Consider the following 21,064-nt stretch of genomic DNA (forward strand, 5'->3'; position numbering starts at 1 on the left):
GGACGGCTGCGAGTGGCTGTGTCCGGCCGCCCTGCTCACCCTCTTTGCCTCCTTCGCTTGTGCCAGGCCGCTGTGAGCGGGCTCAGCTTGTCTGTTCAATCCCGTCCAGCCCTGGTGGAGCTCCTGCGGGGAGGACTGCCAGAAAAAAGGAAAGTTTGCTTCTTTCCAAGCCTTCACTTGGGCTGTCACTCATGCGTGGCCATGTCAGTCCTTCTCCTGGCTCTGGAGGTGCCAGTGCAAAGATCTGGGTAGTAAGGTGCTGCCAGACTGTCCACCACTGCTCCCCCGACCCTGCAATAGCTTTCCACGTACAGGAGCATGATGCTGGGGTGTGTGTTAATGTTGAAGCCATTCTGTTACTGCCAACAACTTAATATCAATGAGCTCGTTGTGTCGGAGCTGGTGAAGATCCTGCTGTGAGAAGGAAAGCAGGTCTTCTGTTTTCCAAGAGAGGTCCCTTATCACTCCCCTGCCCAGGCTTCACAGAACGCTCAGCCATCTGGGCGACTCCTTGCAGAAGGGGATGGGTAGGAGCAGGGTAATGTGGAAACAAACTGTGTCTTTGGCTTCAGCTCCCCTTCCACCTTTTTACTCTCAGCCCTGCAGACTCCTGACTCAAAAAGTGGCAGGGCACAGGCTGCTTTCTTTTCTGAAAGTTCTCCTGAAGGTTTGTACTTTGGGCTCCCATGTCCAAGAAAATTCCATTGGAGTGGCAGAACTGGAGCTTCCACGCTAGGCAGCACTGCTAGCAGGCTCATCCTTTTCCCAGAGATCAAGCAGTTTTTGGTTGAACAGTTGTGAGGAATATTACTTTTATTTTCCAAAAGCACAGAACTTGTTTAACAGTGTTCTAGAAGAATGTGCTTTGCTTCAGGTGCCTTCAGATAAACCAATATACAGGTAATCAACTGCAGTTCGAGAGGGTATATTCTCTTGTCACATGGAAGAACAAGTAATGTAATGTGTAGTTAGACATTTGCAATGTGCTAAATCATCTTCATAACTAAAGGCTATTTTTTTTTTCCTTCCTCAGCAAGAGAACATGAGTTAAGCAGGGAGGAAAAGAGGAAAGCCCAACAGAGGAGGAGGAAAAGGGAGAGGAAGAGGAGGAGGAGGAAGAGGAGGCGGCAGCAGTGGCCGTTCAAACAAGCCTCAACTTGGTGGAAATAGGAAATGTTCAACCAAAATTTGGGACGATGGAGATGATTTTTGTCTCTTCGAGGAACCAAGGCTGGAATCCAGGTTTTTTTGTTAATTTGGAGGGGTTTGGCATAGAGATGTTTGGCATACTTTGGGGGTGGTTTTGGACCTCCTTCTGAAAGGAGGTTGTAGAGAGGTGGGGGCAGATCTCTTCTACAAGCGACAGTACAAGATGAAACAGCCTCAAGTTGCGCCAGGGGAGGTTTAGGATGGACATTAGGAAAAATTTCTTCACAAAAAGGGTTATCAAACATTGGAACAGGCTGCCCAGGGAAGGGGGGGAATCACCGTCCCTGGAGGTATTTAAAAGATGGGTAGATGTGGTGCTTAGAGACATGGTTGAGTGATGGTTTTGGCAGTGTTAGGTTGATGGTTGGACTCGGTGATCTTGAAGGTGACTTCCAACCTAGATGATTCTATGATTCTATGACATCTTTGAATATACAGAAGAGTGAAGGGGTGATGAAGCTGTTTCAGTATGAAGCCGTTTTTACGTGTCTTTTTTGATGAATATTTTTAACATTTTATGGCTAGGACAATTGTTTGGTTTTTTTTTTTTAAATATTAGAACCTCTGATTTTCTTATTTGGTCATAAAATAATGTCAGAGCGTCTTTGATCAGAAAGCACTAATAAACACAGGATGTTAATTTTTGTGTATTACAAAGCAGAAGCTGGGCCATGGAAAATAAGCAATTTAGAATGAATTTAGTATCCTGAAAGTGTTCTGACTAATCTAGCTTAGAAATATGTGGTTGTACTGTAGTCTGAGAAAAGCTTTACCTAGCAAGGTGTTTATTATATCACTTTGGATTTGTCATAGGATAAAATACATATGTGCATGCTTGTGTATGCGCAGATAGAGTCATACACGTCCTGGTCATGTAAGAATGAGCCCAACTGAGTAACACTTAGGTGATGGACTTGTTTTATTTCGGTTTTCCTGTTTTGAACTACAAGGTTGGATCGTAACACATCCCAATTCAGTCCAGATCACCTGAGCCAGGCAAATAAGTCATTGTTATGTTCTGTTTCAATTTTTAGATCAAATGCTCCTGCCAGAAGAGGAGGACAAACGAAACAGAGACCCGAAGCGAGAATGCCCCTGCAGACCATACACATGACATCAGAGAATCAGAGAAGAGTGAAAGAACTTCTTCAAGAGCTTCAAGGGCAGGAGCTGGCTCCTGAATCAGAGTTAGTTTAAATGGAGGCACTACTTCTAGCTCTTCTAGATAAGCACACTTTAACAGGCACACTATTAGAAATGAAAACAGTATTCTTTTTTCCCTTAACTTTCCATATGTTCTGAAATCCCGCCACTTTTGCCTGCTTTGTTCTTCTACAATATTAACTCTGGGAAAAGGGTAGCAGAATCCTCCATTTACATGGATGATTTCAAACTGCAGAGGCAGAGTTTTGTGTCTACTGAATAGTATAATTTTGTTTCATTTTAATTTGATAACTCTTTTTATCAGAGTAGCTGGTTCTGGTGAAGACGACGAACCTGATTACCTTGATGATGAACAGTGCTGGTCAACAGATCAGGAAGTTTCTGACATAATACCAAGGTCGTCTGCTGAGCCAGCTGAGCACAGAATTGTGGAAAGCGAAGTGTCTTCATTTGCTGTGCACAAACTCTCCAGGTGATGCTTTTCAGTGCATTAATTTGTATCGTGAAGAGGTAATTCGCTAGTCTCGATACTGTAAGCCCTCAGTGCTTGGACTTCCTCTTGACTCCAGGGAAGTTCTATGTGCAGAACTGATGAGTTTGTATCTCCTACAAGTTTAATTCTCAACTAGATGAATTTAAAATAATTGTTTTATGGAAATAAATTGCTCCAGCCTTTTTTCAGTGAAGTTTTCAGTTCTTTCTCTAAGACAATGAAACAGATATTGGGAAAGCTCAGGGACCATTACTACTATATGTATGTTTCTTGCTGGTAGGTAATGTTTCAAAACCTTGTAAGTGTTCTTCATCCATTTTGCTCAGATAGGAGCATTTATTAAATATTTTTGCTTTGTTTGAGAGTGTTTTGTATGTGTTAGGACTCAGCTTTTCTTAAAGAGTCTAATTTATATAGTTCAACTGGGAAATCTAATCCTGTAGCTATTATGTGCTACATTCTGAGGTGTGAGATAGTTGCCACATAAACTAATTTGTCACCATATAAATGACAGGCTAGCTTCCACAGACTCTGAATTACTGTCTGCCACTGTCATTTAATGGCATAAATACTTTGGTATGATTTTTTTTTTCCCCCCCCAGTAGTAGTAATAGTATCTCATGCCATACATGCTTCCTTACTGTAAGCCTGATTAAGCAGATCTGTGATTATTTTGCTTCATACAAGTCTCTGTTACTTATTTGTTGCCACGTTGTCTCTGTTTTGTTGCAGGTATGGTTTTGACAGTGAGCGCTGTAGGACAGTACTAAGATCCTGCAACGGCAATATTGGGGCATCACTGGAGTATTTGCTATTGCAGTGTTTTACCGAAAGATACGGAGAGAAGATGCAAATTTCTGCAACAGCTGCTGAAGCCAGTCAAGAAGAATGTTTAGAACAGAGACAAGAAGAGGCTTTTGCCCTCCGGTCAATCTATGGAGAGAAATTTGTAGAAAGAATTCAAAACCGAGTTTGGACTTTTAGTTTGGAATTGGAGTACATAGCAAACAAGTTCAGCAAATCTAAACAAAAGGGTGGTTGTACTAGGGATGCAGCAAAGCAGACTTCAAAGGAAATATGTAAATTTTATCTCCAAGGAGGCTGCAGGTTTGGTTCAAAATGCAGATTTGGACACGAGTTCCCTCCAAACCACCCACTAAAACCAGCCAGGAACCCTGTAGATGATGCTCATCTCAGAGCTAACAGTGATGGTCCTGTATATGAACTTGAAGTAAGATTTCCTGAAGAAAACAAGTATCCACTCCAGGCGCCTCTTGTGGCATTTTATTCCACTGACGAGAATCTACCTTTTGCTTGTCGTTTACACATTGCTGAATTCCTCTTTGGAAAGGCCTTGATAGCTGCAGAGTCTAACGAACCAGTGGTGTACACCTTAGTGACTTGCTTAGAAGATGAATCTGAAATAAGTGAGTTGCTTAAAAATACTCACCACAAGTATAGTGTTCCTCCTATGTCCCTGCTGGCAACACCTTCGGGAAAGCTACAGACAGAGAGTACATCTGGTTCAAATCGAGTATCTGAAGGTACACTAAATTTTCCTCTACGGTTTCTGGGCTAAGAGCAGTCAGAATGATTAAAAAAAAAAAAAAAAAAAAAAAAAAAGGAGAAGGTAGAGAGCCCAATTCAGGCATCTGTTCCAAATCTATTTCTGGAGATAAAGGTCACGTGGTGATCCAGATCCGTAATGTGTCTGTGCCTCAGGAAGTCTCTTCCATAATAAAGCTGCAGCAGAGACGTTTTCTGCTGGCAAGAACTGAGTTAAAGGATCACAGAGGTAATGAGTTTGGGTTGGCAGAGTGAACGATGCCTGTTACCACACAGTAAAAAGCCATCGAGAGATGTGGTGTGAGCTCACCAAAGCTGGCCAGAGAAGTGTGCTTGGAAGGGGAACAGGGAAGGTTGTTTGCAAGCTTTCGTGCATCTGCTACTCATCGTTTCAGAAACATCTTTTTAGAAAAAAAAAAAATTACTTAAAATTACCAATAGCTCCTCAAAATTGATTTTGTGAATATGGCTTTAAGGCTAAGTCAATGTTGCAGGCTGTTCTAGAATGTCGTTCAAGGTATCGTGCCTTTTTCTGCAAGCAATTGCAACTAGGTTGATTTCACAGAGGGAGAGTTGGGACTATATCACTTGTGACAGGGTGACAGCAACTCTGTGGCATAGATGACTTTCAAGCTCTGAATTTCAAACCTGTTTTGTCTAAGGCAAACTTTCTTCAAGAGAGTTTTCAAGAACAACTGTGTCACGTTTTGGAGCACCTAAATAGTGACAGCCTATTTTTTTGTTATAGTAAAACAAATTCCTCCATTTTTTTAACAGCTCCACAGAAAGTCAGAAATTGAAATCAGTTTCCAAATAATCCTCCTTATGTTATAAAATCTTCCTTATGTTATAAAATACCTTGTTTAGATAAACGTAGCATTGAGCTAAATGCGTGTCCTAAACAGTCCTGCAGACTCTTGGCTCCAGTCTAACAAGGTTCTTTGTCAAGAATGCTCCTGGAATACGTCTCTTTTCTTCAGTGCTGATGAGGTCCTCTTCCTTCATAACAAGACTGCCTATAACTGTACATTTTTTGTCTCAAGCCTCAACAGTGTCAGAGCCTCAGGAAGAAGAGGAGGTGGCAGAAGAGGAGGAGGAAGATGAGCCCGAACAAGTTGTTGTGGAGAATGAGAGTTACGTCAACCTCAAGAAAAAGCTGTCCAAAAAGTATGATGTGCAGGCAAAGTCCCTGTTTAATGAAAATGTTAAAATCTGCACACGATTTCGGCTGAAAAAGGTATAATGGACAGAATAGAATATCTGATTTCATGCTTACTTTAGAAAAATAAATATTTAAGCCACAGGCTGCTGTTCCAAATGGTTCTGTTCCCGTCCAGTGGTGGTCTTACTGCTGTGCTGTCCGTTTTTGTGCTTCAGTCTTCTAGGCACTTCCAGTCCATGTTGTATGAAAGACAGAAGCTCCCTGCGTGGCAAGAGAGAGAAACCATTCTTGATTTGCTGAAGAGCCACCAAGTTCTTGTTGTGAGCGGCATGACGGGGTAAGAGTATGATGGCACATACAGACTTTGTGTATCAAAGTATACACAGAAAAATCTGAAATGTGTATCCATGTCCTGAAAAGGTTAGGGTCATGGTCCATCTGTGAGCAGTGAAAGCCGTCCTAGGTGAACTTCATGTGAAGGATAGTGCTAATGAAACAAAGCAAATTTCAGGTGGAATGCAGTCATCCTTAATTTACATGGATGGAAGGTGTCGGGTTTGTGTTTTGTTTTGGTTTGGGTTTTTTTAATTAATCCCCGATTTTGTTGTGCAGATGTGGGAAAACCACTCAGATTCCTCAGTTTATTTTGGATGCTTCATTGCAAGGATCTCCAAGCAGAGTTGCAAACATCATCTGCACTCAGCCTCGCAGGATCTCTGCCATTTCTGTGGCTGAACGTGTAGCCAAAGAAAGAACAGAAAGGGTTGGACTCACTGTTGGATATCAGATCCGTCTAGAAAGTGTGAAGGTATATATGCTTTGCTTGTTGGTTTTCCTTTAGTTCTATTAAAATGTGCTTAGTGCGTCTCTAGCATACAGAATCTCTGCCCTATATCTGCCATGTAGTGAGATAAGCAAGTCTGTATCACCTATATTCTACATTATATTATGAAATATACCGTATCTTTTATTTCATCTCAAGTTGCTCAATCCACTTCACAGAATAAGAGTGCAATACTATGTCTTGTATTGATGTTTTGCTTTCTGTTGAGACAGGTGAAGGGGTCTGAGAGTATGAGTAATATTACTGTCCTCTGGAAGGCTACTGACTTCATTTCCTCTTGTCTCTGCTTCCATTTGTCTCCCAAGTGGGGACTGAAGGGTACAGCTTCAGTCAGCCAGAAGGGGGGGTTGAATTCAGACTGCTGTCTTGGAAGTGAAATTTTGTCTACATTGCAGCTGATTGCTTTTTCCAAGAAAAAGAAAAAAAAAAAAAAAAAAAAGATTTACTAAATCTTTCTAGGGACAGAGATCTGAGTTGTTTATCAGAAATCAACTTCCATGGGAAAAACAGTTCAGATTTTTTTGTTTACCCCTTATAGTTAGCAGTGCCCCTTGGTAAGAAGCAGATGCTCTTAAGTTTTAATCAAGAAAGACAAATCGTTCAGCCCATCTACAGCAGGGATTGCTCGTTCCCTTTCTGTTAAACCTGGCAGTCAGCTGAAACCAAATGATTTACAGCAGCTCGTATTCTCTTTGTGCTATGTTAAGTTGCACAAAATCAACTGAGTGCTTTGTCTTGCGTTTCAAGTCCTCAGCTACGAGACTCTTGTACTGCACTACTGGTGTGCTGCTGAGAAGGCTGGAAGGAGATCTGACTTTGCAGGGAATCACACATGTTATTGTTGACGAAGTTCACGAAAGAACAGAAGAAAGGTAAATAATATCTTATCCCATAAGCGAAATGAAGAAACATAGTCAGAAGGATAAAGGTGACTAAAGTGCAAGTAACTGAAGTCCGAGTTGTTGATCCTGTGGCAGTCATGGGATGGTCAAAGCAGTCTGGTTTTGGGTTCTTGTCTTTGGGCAGTAAGAAGCTGTGTTGCAGCAGCTTGCAAAGAAAGTACATCTCTCTTAAATTTCTGTGTCTTCAATCTACCATCACGTTGCAGTGGTGTTGAAAAGAGGTTTTGGATGGGGCTCAAGGGTTAAGTAACTTTTTAACCACAGTTGTCTGGTTCTTATTCTTCCCTTGTTTCAGCTTTTACCAAATACCCTACTTCTTCACACGCCCATTTGGGAATTATTTCTCGTGATGCAGGCTTCAACAGAGCACCTGCGAGGGACAAGTGCTCATGTTTTCTTCCAGTCTGCAGATTTTACTAGTTCTATGCAGTCTTATCCTATCCTTCGCCAGTCTCCAATAGTTTTAGCCCTTTGCCTGCTGATGCCAGGCAAAAGATAATGTGTGTCATTATCTCTGTAAACTAAGGAAAGGATCCTTTTTTTTGATGTTTTCCTTGTGAGACACTGCAATGTGGTGGGTTTCCAGGAGGCTTTCAATATGACCTGTTATTCTACAGCTCAGATTACATTTCAGCCTCCTAAAAGGGCTTCTGTGTCTCAAGCATACTTCTTCCTTCTCATCAAAAATCATTTCAAGCCAGGCTTCTCGGCTTGCCACAAAAGCTATAAATACGTCGGGAAGAATACAGCGAGCAGGGAAGAGTGGGTAAGTTTGAATAACTCTTCCAGTGAGGAAGAGGAGCAAGAAGGACTCATCTGTTACTTTGAGTTAATTTGTTATCTTGTGTTGTTATTCCTGTAATTAATATCTGTGAATTTATAGAATGTAATTCATTTATAAGAGCTTTCCATTTCTTAAATGAATTTGCCGAGTAATCCTGAGACTCTTAGTTAAGGGACAACTAAAAAATAAGCAAGTTGCCTTCCATTAATTTACTGCATTATTAGCCTCCAGCCATTCTGAGAAGCTCGTGCTGCTGTGATGGTATCACTGTGTTATTGAAAACACCAGGAAAGGTGGACAGAATGGGGAGGAAAAAAAGAAATACTCTGACCGTCAACACTGAAGAAATTCAAATATATTTTTGCTTGTTTTCTTCAGTGACTTCTTGCTGCTGGTTTTGAAGGATATAATGGTTCAGAGGCCAGACCTGCGCATTATACTAATGAGTGCCACCTTGAATGGCGAGCTTTAAAAAAATGCCGAGCTTTTTTCTCAGTACTTTCACTCCTGTCCAATTATTAACATACCAGGTGAAAACCGTTCATTTTTATTATCTTGTCACGTTCATTGTTTTAGGGGTTTGCTTTCAGTATTTCTGCTTGCAAAGTGTTTCTCAATTCAAGTGCAAGGGGCTAATTTGCAAAGTGGCAAGATGAGGATTTATACAAGAGCTATGATTCCAAGGGCTCAGAAGGAAAGACCAGTGAGATTTAGGACTTGGAAATGGAGCCTTTTTTGTGCTGTCTCTATACCAGCAGAGTTTCCTTCCCCAAAAGAAAAAAACTGACATGGCATGCAGTACGTGGTTCCCTGAGCTAGGTTCACCACAGCTGAAGACTCTTCTCTATCCTTGTGAAAAAGAAGCAGTGAGAGGATGCAGCTGGATGCATACACATTTAGCCAAATGTGCATTTTAAATTGCTAAGTTGTTACCATGACAGAAACAGAGACCCTCATGGATATGTTCCTGTAAGAGTATCAGCCCTTCTCTGGCTGTGTAAATGCATGTTACCAAACCATGCTTGGAAAACATCCACTCGTTGTCCTAGACAGAAATTGTGTTGATAAGTGCAGTATAGATGAGAGCTGTGAACCCAATGTCTGACGTAAAAACGCGTGTGAAATGATAACCATCTTCTGCCTTTTTCCCCTTTTCTGCATCTTGTGTGGCACGTAGATTTATTCTCATGTTTCCTTTTAGGTCGAACATTTCCTGTGGATCAGTTTTTTCTGGAAGATGTGATTGCAATGACAAGGTATGAAGTTGCCAAACATTCTGAGATGTATTTGGCCTTTGAGGTTGCACTACTGACCTTGAGACTGCACTTCTTCTGTGCCTAAATTTAAAAACGAAATCTCCAGTCTGCCCCATCACCTGCGGTCTTGGAGTTCTGCTAAAGCACTGACCCATACTTCTTATGCTGCAGTGGGGTCTAGGATCTCATGCCAAAACAAGCCTTTCTGCATTAGATACCACATAAGTACTCAAGAAAAGGTGAGCTTTGCCGTGAAGAGTTGTTGCTTGTTTCAGTGATGGCTAGACATTGGCAAGCAAAAGAAATCTGAAGGTAGATTTCAGCACTGAAGGTGAAAAATGCAGGATACCAAACGGTTCCTTCTTGTGAGCCCTACCTTGCAGCTTGGGTACCAGATTCCTGTTACCATTTGTAGTTACTGGGGAGTCACAGCAGCTCCGACATTCCAGAGTGTAAATTGATCAGCTATTGTAAATTCCTTGCGGATTGTTCCTCTGAGCTGCCTGCTTAGCTGTCAAGATCAAGTTTGCGGTCCTAGTCTTTTGCATCACAGCTTTTAAAAGACTAACATCCTGGTATGGAAGGACACCTTGACTTTGATACTGTCTATGGTTTTGCAGCCCACTTCCACAAAGTTCCTCTCAGATTTATGTATAAATACTTTTGATACCCTGTCTCTGTAGCTAATTAGTAGAAGGAGACTGTTAGGCTTCTTTCCACGCCACTAAATGTTCTTCTGCTGTTCAGGTATGTTTTAGAGGACAGTAGTCCCTACAGGCGCAAGACAAAGCAAGAAAGCAAACAGAATGGGAGACACAAGAGAACTGCATTTGAAGAAGTAGAGGAGGACCTGAGACGTGCTGGCATTCTGGAAGGCACTGACACAGTTGTCAGAGATTCAGACCCAGACCAAAAATTAACTCTGAAGCAGCTGCTTACGCGATACAAAGGTGAGCTCCTTCTTAAATCTAATAAATTGGCACATAACACTCACCAGACAATGTGGTATGTTAGTGTATGATGATGTATGTTTAATGCATGTGTATAATTCAGGGTTTTGTACTTGTGAAGTTAAGCTGGTCGCTATTTCTAGATGACATCAGAAACCTCCTGCCAGCTTAAAAAAAAAAACAACAACAAAACAAACAAACCCCCCCATGAACCCATTGTTCTCTTAAATTAGAACAAATGTATTGGCTGACAGCAGTTCTTAGCATCTGAAAATGGACAGTTTTCAGCTAACATCTGTTTCCGTCCCTTTTCAGATACCTTGTTAATGCCACTTTCTTCTCTCTTCTTGCCGAGCAGCTTTACTTAAAACACAGCATATATCTGCCCACTTCGAGGAGGTCACTTCAGCATGACGAGCCTTCCTTCCTAAGAAATTCAGTCACTCTGTGAATGGCTCAATAAGAGAGGCAGACCTCTCCATGAACTTCCCGCTCTCTCATCGATATCCTCCTTGTGGTTAGTCCTAAAGACTTCCTCCCTGCACACCCTTATGGTGAGCTCCATAGTGGTACTGAGTGAACGCCATTGCTTAAAAGCTTCAGGTTCTTGCTAGACAGTTATCATCTCAGAAGATCAGAAGGGAATCTGGCTGTCTAACTGAGTTGATGTAAGAAACATTGGAAGGGAGAAGAGAGAGCTTGAAAAGGTAGTCCTGGAGGTACCGGTCAGTGGCCGTATGAAGGCTTTCGGCTCCTCTTACGCCGTGTTGTCCTGCTAGTAGGTGGATCTTGGTCTAGGCTGTGCACAGGGCAGGTGTGAGCCCCCGTAAGGCACGAGAAAGGAAGAGCTGAAACAGAGGGAAGCCTGGAAGGGGGAACGTGAGGCGTTGAATCACTTACGGAGCTGCCTCTGTCTGGTCTAAGCCAGATGCTGTTTAAACCAAGGTGTGGTTGGTTGTGCAGCTACACTGGTTCAGTGCATCCAGCAGGAGTTTTTTACAAGAGATGGGCTTACTGTGTGTTTTATTCCTTTTTTTCCCCAGGAGTTAACAAGACAGTGTTGAAAACGATGTCTGTCATGGACTTGGACAAAGTTAATCTGGAATTAATTGAAGCCTTGCTGGAGTGGATAGTTTCCGGCAGACATTCATACCCCCCAGGTAATTTCATTGTGCTTGAGAGATAAAGTAGATTCATGGAGGCTGTGCGCTTAAAGACAGCCCAAAGCTAACGTTGTGCATGCAGAGTTTCTATAGCTACTAACTATTTTTGAAAAAAATAAAGTTCTAGCTGAGTAACGAAGTCCCTGATATACAGGGGATAGGGAAGGTGAGAGAATTGTCTACTTTGGAAGTCTTTGGTGAGGGGCTGTGGCAGCCTGTGTGGTTTTTGTACAATAATTGCAAATCAGAGCTGGAGTTTTGACTTGAGCCATCTGCACATTGATAAAATATCATGCTGTCCTTTCTGTTGAGTGATTTTTATTTTTATTTTTTTTTAAATCTACATATATAGGTGCTGTGTTGATATTTTTGCCTGGTCTAGCAGAAATCAAGATGCTTTATGAGCAGCTGCAGTCAAATGCTCTTTTTAATAACAGGCATAGCAAGAGGTAAGGCAGAAAAGCTCCAAAACTATTGGTCTTTACCCATAAATAGAGAGTAGCTTCCTGCACAAAGCCTGCCTTTATCCAGGGATAAATAAAGGTTATTAAATGTGGGAGACAGCTTGTGATGTGGAGGTCTTGACTCTAGTCAGGGTAATTGTTTTCTACTATCTTATTGGCTTGTTCTTTTTGGTTTTTTTCTCTTCAACTCAGGAAGGTCAGTTGTTGAAGGTCTTGGAGACCCTAGTGATGAGTGTTATCCATTTTGTGCTCTGCATGATCCAGTGGACTGTTGAAAACTTCACCTCGACCCTTGATCTGTTTCAGAATGTTTGCTGAGACACATTCAGTTGTCCCTCATTTGGCCTTAGATTGTTAATTGGGGATGTAATTGACTAAATGGTTTTTACACAAATGTCCACAGCAAAGGTTAGCTGGAGTGATTTCTTCCAGTCTGGCGTTATAAATGGCAGATTCTAGACTCTGCAAAAGAGTCAGAATTTTTGCTCAACTCTGTTCTGAGACCTGTCCATTCTGTAAACTTCTCCACCTTACCTTAGAACATGTATCAGGAATATTGTGGCCAGCAGGACTGGGGCGGCGATCATCCCCCTGTACTCGGCACTGGTAAGGCCCCACCTCGAGTGCTGTGTTCAGTTTAGGGCCCCTCACTACAGGAGGGACCTTGAGGTGCTGGAGCGTGTCCAGAGAAGGGCAATGGGGCCAGTGAGGGGTCTGGAGGACACGTCTGATGAGGAGTGGCTGGGAGAACTGAGGGTGTTCAGCCTGGAGAAAAGGAGGCTGAGGGGAGACCTTCTCACTCTCTACAGCTCCCTGAAAAGAGGGGGTAGCGAGCGGGGGTCAGTCTCTTCTCCCAAGGAACAAGCGATAGGACAAGAGGAAACAGCCTCAAGTTGCTCCAGTGGAAGTTTAGGATGGATATTAGGGAAAATGTCTTCAGTGAAAGGGTTGTCAAGCGTTGGAACAGGCTGCCTAGGGAAGTGGTAGAGACACCATCCCTGGAGGTATTTAAGAGATGGGTAGACGTGGTGCCTATCTTGAAGGTGATATGGCAGAAGGTTTGCTGGGTTTATATTGCTTCAAATGGCTCTGGGCAGCGTCTAATACTAGTGGGGCAAAAGTGTGTGCAGGCAGGTTGTTCCCAAGAGGGAAAAGGCTGGAGATGCACTGAAAATGCTGTCCTGTTGTCTTTCCAGGTGTGTTGTTTATCCGCTTCATTCTTCACTGTCTAGTGAAGAACAGCAGTCTGTGTTCCTCAGGCCTCCCACAGGAGTTACCAAAATCATCATCTCTACAAACATTGCTGAGACATCTCGATTCTGTATCTTGAAGGTGATATGGCAGAGAGGTTTGCTGGGTTTATATTGATTCGAATGGCTGTGGGCAGTGTCTAATACTAGTGGGGCAAAAGTGTGTGCAGGCAGGTTGTTCCCAAGAGGGAAAAGGCTGGAGATGCACTGAAAATGCTGTCCTGTTGTCTTTCCAGGTGTGTTGTTTATCCGCTTCATTCTTCACTGTCTAGTGAAGAACAGCAGTCTGTGTTCCTCAGGCCTCCCACAGGAGTTACCAAAATCATCATCTCTACAAACATTGCTGAGACATCTGTCACCATTGATGATGTGGTCTATGTGATTGATTCTGGAAAAATGAAAGAGAAAAGGTACTGGGATTCATTCCTCAGGGCTTTGTGATCTGGGAGACTGCTCTTATGCCTTGAGCTGCTTATTTCAGCTTTCCAATGAGCTGGGAAAAACTTGAAGGAACTTGAACTGCAGAAAGCTGCTCCAACGTGGAGGAAGCCAGTCTAGACTCAGATGCAACCACAGGGGTGGGGATAGTGTCCGTACGGAAGTTGACAGCATCTGCCTGCTTGATGTCCAGCCTGTTCACTCTGCCCTCATGAATGTAAGCCTGTTTCTTGCTGTCCTGTAGATACGACCCAAGCAAAGGAATGGAAAGTCTGGAAGACACATTTGTGTCCAAGGCCAATGCTCTGCAAAGGAAAGGGCGAGCAGGCCGCGTAGCCTCCGGCGTCTGCTTTCATCTTTTCAGTAGCCATCACTATAACCATCAGCTTATAAAACAGCAGTTACCAGAAATACAAAGAGTGCCCTTGGAGCAGCTTTGTCTAAGGTGAGCTGTTGTTCCTGTGTTGCCTGACAAAGCTACTGTACAGCATGTCCTTCCTCCACCGCAGGGAGCACCTGGAACACCGAGGTGTTTAGCTTCCTCAGTGTTTTCTCACATTGTGAAACCAAGAAACTTGCTCTGGAGATCTAAGGCTCTGTTGGCTGGTTGCTTTGACCTCTGCATCCAGAGCGCCCCCCTAATCACACCCTCCACCTGTTCTCCCTTGCCGCCTTCACGTTCCTTAGCTCTCTCCTGAGCCTAGGAAAAACGGTAACGTCTCTCAGATCTCTCGTTGCCGGAGAAGACAGATATTTGTCCCTGTACGCTGTAAACTCTCCTGTGGTGTCTGTGCAGCGTAGTGCAGTAAAGCCACAGCCTGGATCAAGCACCACCATCGTGCAAACACGAAATGAAGAGGCGCTCCTGTCTCTGCTGCACACTGTCCAATATGGAAAGAAACAACACCATTTTATTATTTTTTTTATTTACAGTAAAAACCTTCTTTGAAACCCTAGTGTGCTAAATAGGAGTCTGTTCTGAAGGACTCTGGTTGGGTGAAGTACGCCGCACCCCACCTATTATTTCACATTGTTTGCTGACTTGAAATATGCATTACAGGCTTCTCCTAAGGGAGCATGTTCTTAGAGGCATGTTTTCCGTAGGTTTTTTGTTCTGCTTTGTTTTTCTAAAAGCTTACTTTTTTTGTCCCATATATGGAACTAAGCTGTTTGGTTTTTTTCTTTCTTTTTTTCTTTTTTAATTCTTCTCCCCCCTCCTTAAGAATTAAGATTCTGGAGATGTTTTCTGCACAGAGTCTTCACTCCGTCTTATCGCGACTAATTGAGCCCCCTAGAACTGAGTCTTTGCGGGCATCAAAGCTCCGACTACAAGACTTAGGAGCCTTAACTCCAGACGAAAAACTCACCCCTCTGGGGTATCACTTGGCATCGCTGCCTGTTGATGTCAGGATTGGCAAGCTCATGCTGTTCGGCACCATCTTCCGCTGCTTGGATCCCGCACTAACGATAGCGGCCAGTCTGGCCTTTAAGTCGCCTTTTGTAAGTATTCTTAACCCCGCATCCCGCTTTGAAAGCGGTATGTTTTCATGCAGCAGCAAAGCGCTGTTGTAACTTGCAGCGTACTACGCATGAGTGGTTTAATTCTCCTTTTTAGCTTGCATTGTAGATACGTTAATGCAGTGCTCATTAAAAAGAGGTCCAGTTATAAGCAGAAAACCAAAACCAGGCAGCAACGACAAGAACGTTATTTATATTATGAGCGAACAGTAGAGCGGGTAGTAGTTTTAATCTGAACTAAAAAGTACAGTGAGTCCATTGTGTCCAAATTTGATGTAAAAATTGAAAATGAACGGTAATGTAAGAAGCCACTAGAAATAATTATGGAAAAGTGATAACGATGAAGTTGACGTGCCTGAGCTGTGAATACCGAGCTCAGTTTGAATCTCAGTTTGTGTGTTCGCTTTCACTTCGGCTTTTTGAATCTGCTGCTGCACTTACAGGTGCTCTTACTGTTGTTAATCTACTGCAATGCACAAACACGCATGAAAAGACAGACTTTCTTGAAGTTTTGATTGCTATCGTTAGTGGTGCGAAGAGTTTGTGTTGAGGAGAGTTGTGAAAGAGTTGGAAATAGATTGTTCCAGTGATTTAATTGCATAGTGTTTTCCATACGCTTATTGGGCATCTTCTAGAACGTGCTTAATCCGCTGCTGCCTGTCTAGGTGTCGCCATGGGATAAAAGGGAAGAAGCAAACAAAAAGAAGTTGGAGTTTGCAGTGGGAAACAGTGACTACCTGGCTCTTCTCCAGGCCTATAAGGTGAGCTAAAACTCAGTAGCCTCTCTCAGAGGTTTGTGTTGAGCTTGAAGTTCAAGCTGAAATATTTTACTGAAGGTTTCTTCCCATCCTCTCAATTAGGGGTGGCGTTTAAGTATCAAGGAGGGCTCTCAGGCAAGCTACAACTACTGCAGGGAGAACTTTTTGTCGGGAAGAGTTCTTCAGGTAAGTCGTTTTTTGTGGCCTTGCACAGGGACACTGGCAGAGTCCTAGTGATGAAAATAAGCAACGGTGAAGACTGTCCTCACTCTGTGTGGCACCTGTCACAGCCCTTTGTCCGTTCGTAGGAAATTGCCAGTCTGAAACGGCAATTCACAGAGCTGCTTTCTGACATCGGGTTTGTGAAGGAGGGCTTAAGAGCCAGGGACATTGAGAAGAAGTGGTGCCAAGGAGGCGATGGCGTGTTGGATGCCACAGGAGAAGAGGTAATTGACGGCATTTCACTGCTGCAAAATGGTGCACTTTTTTCATTTGACCTGGGTGCCTGGTGGGCTCTAGACTGGTGGGCTTCTCACCACAGCCTGGCTTTGTAATGTCACACTGGCAACAGTCACCTCCTGCCTGCTTTGCTCTTCCTCCCTGTACATCGCTCGTGCTGGTGTGAGCCTCGATTGCATGGGGCCTCACGCACCCAGAAAGAAGAGTCCCGTCCCGTGTGTGGAAATGAGCTGAAACACGCTCCCTTGGACAGTGAAACACTGCTGACCTGACGTGTTAGAAGTCAGCAAGTGGTGGAAAGGCATGGGACTGACTCAGGACCTGGCCTCAACGTTGGGATTAGCGCCAGCCTTGTTTTGGGAAGAGAATTACATTACAGAGCAGGCAGTGAAATGTTTCAGCCCTGTGGACAGTCCTCACAACGCAGTCCCTCTGGAGCCAGGGCTACACGATGAGGTGATAAGGGTTTGGTGGCTGCAGAGTCTCACTGTGCATTGGGACAACTTGTGCTTGCGTTCGCTCTTTGTAACCAGACATTAGGGAACAGTTATGTTCAGCACTAACGGCATCGACCCCATCCCAGGCTGCATCCCCAGCAGGGTGGCCAGCTGGGCAAAAGAGGGGATTCTGCCCCTCTGCTCCGCTCTGGTGAGACTCTACCTGGAGTACTGCACCCAGCTCTGGAGTCCTCAGCACAAGAAGGACATGGACCTGTTGGAGTGGGTCCAGAGGACAGGCTGAGAGAGTTGGGGTTGTTCAGCCTGGAGAAGAGAAGGCTCTGGGGAGCCCTTAGAGCCCCTTCCAAGTGTCTGAAGGGCACCTACAAGAAAGCTGGGAAGGGACTTTTTACAAGGGCATGGAGTGATGGGATGAGGGGGAATGGCTTCAAACTGGAAGAGGCGAGATTTAGATTAGGGATCAGGAAGAAATTTTTCCCTGTGCGGGTGGTGATCCCCTCGGGCAGGGTGCCCCGAGAAGCTGTGGCTGCCCCATCCCTGGAGGTGTTCAAGACCAGGTTGGACGGGGCTTGGAGCAACCTGGTCCAGTGGGAGGTGTCCCTGCCCAGGGCAGGGGGGTTGGAACAAGATGGTCTTTAAGGTCCCGTCCACACTCAACCATTCTATGATTCTAAGATAATTTGTGGCCAACTTGCTCCATTATAGCAGGGGGAACACAGCCCAGGTCTAGCCTGAGACCTTGGGAAGACTGGTCCACCCCTATAACACGCAGCAGCACACCCAGTTTCAAGGAATTCAATCATTCCAGAAGCGGGGCTTTACCTTTAAAGACTTACTGTAGAGTACCTAATGCATGCATTCATTTCACAGGCAAATTCCAACGCGGAGAACATCAAGCTGATCTCAGCTATGTTGTGTGCTGCGCTGTATCCCAACGTTGTCCAGGTAAAAGAATGCTTTTTCATTTTTTTTCCCTTCTGCTCTCTGTCACAGCCACACCGCCTGCTCTCAGCCGAGGCTGATCGTGGCAGCCTTGAGCCTGGCTTAGGTTGCCAAAGCTCACTGCTTACAGTGTTTGAGCCAGGCAGCTGACCTCCGGTCTGCACTGCTGCTGTTCCCAAGAGCTGATTTCAGCATCACGCAGACGCCAGCAGCAAATGTTCTTAAGAAGCCACTTTAAATTACAGCTTTTAGAAAGCTGAGGTTACAAATGAACAGGCACGGTTAGGCAGTACCCTGAGTGTCATACCTGGCCCCTGGTGAACTTGTCGTGTTACTGCTTGAGAACTTCTGGGTTTGATAAAACTCAAACATAAGCTTAAAAGGTTTTCTATTACAGCAGATTTGTATAACTTTTTATCTTGCCTTACAGGTGAAAAAGCCAGAGAGCAAATACCAGAAGACCAGTACAGGAGCGGTCAAAATGCAACCAAAAGCAGAAGAGCTGAAGTTTGTTACCAAAAATGACGGTTATGTTCACATTCACCCTTCATCTGTGAATTATCAGGTCAGGATTCTTTTCTTCTGCAAAGCATGCTCTTTTTTACAAAAGAAATCACCTTTGCCTGAGCAGTGGAGATTACAGTGAGGGTCCCTCGCGATGTTTAAAGAAAAAAAAAATCTTCATACTCAAAGTCCCCTGTTAGAAGTGTAAATAATGGTGTGTTTCTGAGTAAAGAGCGTCCTCTGGGGCACCCTGGTAAACTCCAGCCTCTGGAGTGGAATTAGCAGATGCAGTAACACCCGCCCCCCGCCCCCTGCCAAGTTCATGTTTTCTTAAGCCGCGTCCGTGAAGCTGCACCCAGAAGCGTTGGAGTTGCAGTGCTTCCCTGGCTACTCCTCGGTGCAGCCTGAGATCGCGTGCGTGTATGTGCAGATGGCTTTTCCCCACCACCCCTCCCCAGGCTTTTTCGCTTCAGCTGAAGAATTATTTATTGGTAAATAAGTCAGGGATGTACTCTGGTTTGTTTCTTCGTGGGTCCTCAAACTCTCAAGTTAATTTCCTTTCCAGCTTAATAGCTAATACTTAGATAAAAGCTCTTCTCTCTCTGCCATGATATAGGTAATATTTATCTGTTGAAGTCTGCCTCCTTATTTGATGATTCATTGCTTTTCCAGGATATAAATTACTTGCTTTAAAAAAGTCGGGTTTTTTAATAATTAACCGCGTATTTGGGGTATAAAGGCTTTGAACTGTTCATCACTTTTGCTTTTAAAGAGTGTAGCAAAACCGCACATGATAATGTCCTCAGCGTGACATGGAGAACTTGGGGCCTTGATGCCATATGGATGAATTAGATGGTTTCTCACATCCTCCCCGTGATGCGGGAAGGAGCAAGGGATAACCAGCAAAGTTACCGGCAGCTCTCAGGCGTCAGACAGAGTCTGTTAGTCATGCAGGTGCCTTTTAGGCACATTTGCTGTTCTTTGCAGCTGTAGAAGAGGCAGGGGAGGCCGCTGTTTGCCTCAGCAAGTAGGGCGAGATGCGGCACTTTAACGAGGAGGTTGTGTCTGTCTCCCAGACGAGGCACTTCGAGAGCCCCTACCTGGTGTATCACGAGAAAATCAAGACCAGCCGTGTGTTCATTCGGGACTGCAGCATGGTGTCGGTGTACCCGCTGGTCCTGCTTGGAGGTGGGCAAGTTCACATGCAGCTGCAGAAGGGAGAATTCGTCATCTCGCTTGATGATGGGTGGATACGCTTTGTGGCCGCCTCTCACCAGGTAAGAAAAAAGGAGGGATAATCCCGGGCGCGCTGCAGAGCTGCGCTTAACTTTAGAATGCAGGAGATGATACCTTACGCGGGCCTCTGTTTTACTGTGCACGGTAGGTGGCTGAGCTGGTGAAAGAGCTGCGCTGCGAACTCGACCAGCTGCTGCAGGATAAAATCAGGAATCCCAGCATGGATCTATGCGTGTGCCCCCGCGGCTCTCGGATCATTGGGATGATTGTAAAGCTTGTGACCACGCAGTAATGTTGAGAACAACTTTCTATAAAGACTCACTACCCGAGAACAGCACAAGCAACATCAGTATCTTGATGTATTTGTTGTCCAAAACATGGCACTGATGTCTGGAAGACCAAGTTGGCAACTGTACTATGGATGGGGGGTTTTTTTGCCTGTTGGGTTTTTTTTTTTTTCCCCTTTGTTTGCAGAGAGCTTGCTTGTTGGAAGGTGGCTTACAGTACATTCCGGGAAATGGGAAAATGGCAAATCTCCCAGGAGGAACAGAAACCTCCAAGTAAAAATACAAAGTTTTGGGGTTTTTTTCATGAGGCTATACACTGGCAATAGTGTTTTCTGGTCACAAAACTACCTGCTAACTGGCTGTTAGTAATGTCTGGACGCAGCATGTGACATCACAGGCTGCTCCCAAATTGGTTTAAACGCACGTCTACATTTTGGCCAGGACTTCACAGGGGTAGTCAGTTTTGGCCGACCAGGCATTGCTTTGCTCACCATTCAACCCAAAAGCCCTTAAAAACATGAGCGCATTTTGATAGGCATCAGGGGGGTTCCGAGATGGATTTAGAGCGTGTCCTCCAGTGAGGAGCCTGTGCCAGATCACTTGGAGTCCCTCGTTGGCTTGGTGCAGGCTGTTCTGGTTACAGCAGGAAACTGCAGGAGAGTGTAGCTGTTTCCCCTGAAAGCCAGGATTTTCCAGCACACCCCGCGCCACAAACACAGAGTGGAAAAAAAAAAAAAAAGTAAAAGAGAGGAGCGGGACAGCTGCGGTATGCCAAAAATGGATGCTGGGCTGGATGGCAGTGCTCATGGTTAACCCCCTTCCACCCCTACCCAGGTGGCAGTCCTGCTGCCACTGGGCCCAGGGGGAAAGGAATCCCACTTTTGCAAACTTTTAGCCACACTCCTGCTCTGGGGAGCAGAGTGCTGCAGAAGAGCACGGTGAAACGCCACAGTGATAACAAACTCTTTCTTCTTCCCTTCGCCGCGGCGCAATGGCAATGCTGAGCCGCTTGATGCGCCAGCAGTCGCACATAACAGCACGTGCCTTATGTGAAATAGGTTTGCTCTCACCTGCAGTAGCAAAACCAGAGTAACCGCTGTTACCGGCGTTGTGTCTGCGTGTGGCCCACAGCCATGTGGGTGAACAAATACACCAGTTCAGGGTGGCTGTGGTGTGAAAGAGCAACAGATTCCGTGTTGTCACCTCAGCATTCCATGCACTTTCAAAGCGGCATCCTCTTGAATAAATGGAAACGAG

General features: G+C 44.5%; 2 protein-coding genes across 2 annotated transcripts in view; one reads left to right on the forward strand and one right to left on the reverse strand.

Moving 5' to 3' along the window:
- MORN2 (MORN repeat containing 2) overlaps window positions 1-499 on the reverse strand; it is a 4,079-nt gene extending 3,580 nt beyond the window's left edge. Inside the window, 1 exon segment of the mRNA XM_009892518.1 lies at window positions 466-499. Coding sequence (XP_009890820.1) covers window positions 466-499 — 34 coding nt within the window.
- Window positions 500-1,042: 543 nt separating this feature from the next.
- Window positions 1,043-19,812, forward strand: DHX57 (DEAH (Asp-Glu-Ala-Asp/His) box polypeptide 57). Its single transcript, XM_009892479.1, is given in 23 exon segments — window positions 1,043-1,242; window positions 2,244-2,396; window positions 2,678-2,845; window positions 3,599-4,410; window positions 5,476-5,669; window positions 5,810-5,931; window positions 6,207-6,402; window positions 7,186-7,310; window positions 8,503-8,654; window positions 9,326-9,380; window positions 10,128-10,330; window positions 11,374-11,490; window positions 11,846-11,942; window positions 13,444-13,617; window positions 13,890-14,090; window positions 14,869-15,145; window positions 15,829-15,924; window positions 16,024-16,107; window positions 16,230-16,367; window positions 17,709-17,783; window positions 18,211-18,345; window positions 19,361-19,561; window positions 19,669-19,812. Coding segments are annotated over 23 exon segments (4,119 nt in total).
- The last annotated feature ends 1,252 nt before the right edge of the window (window positions 19,813-21,064 follow it).

Source organism: Charadrius vociferus, unplaced genomic scaffold, assembly GCF_000708025.1.
Source record: "Charadrius vociferus isolate BGI_N301 unplaced genomic scaffold, ASM70802v2 scaffold139, whole genome shotgun sequence".
NCBI classification, from domain to species: Eukaryota; Metazoa; Chordata; class Aves; order Charadriiformes; family Charadriidae; genus Charadrius; species Charadrius vociferus.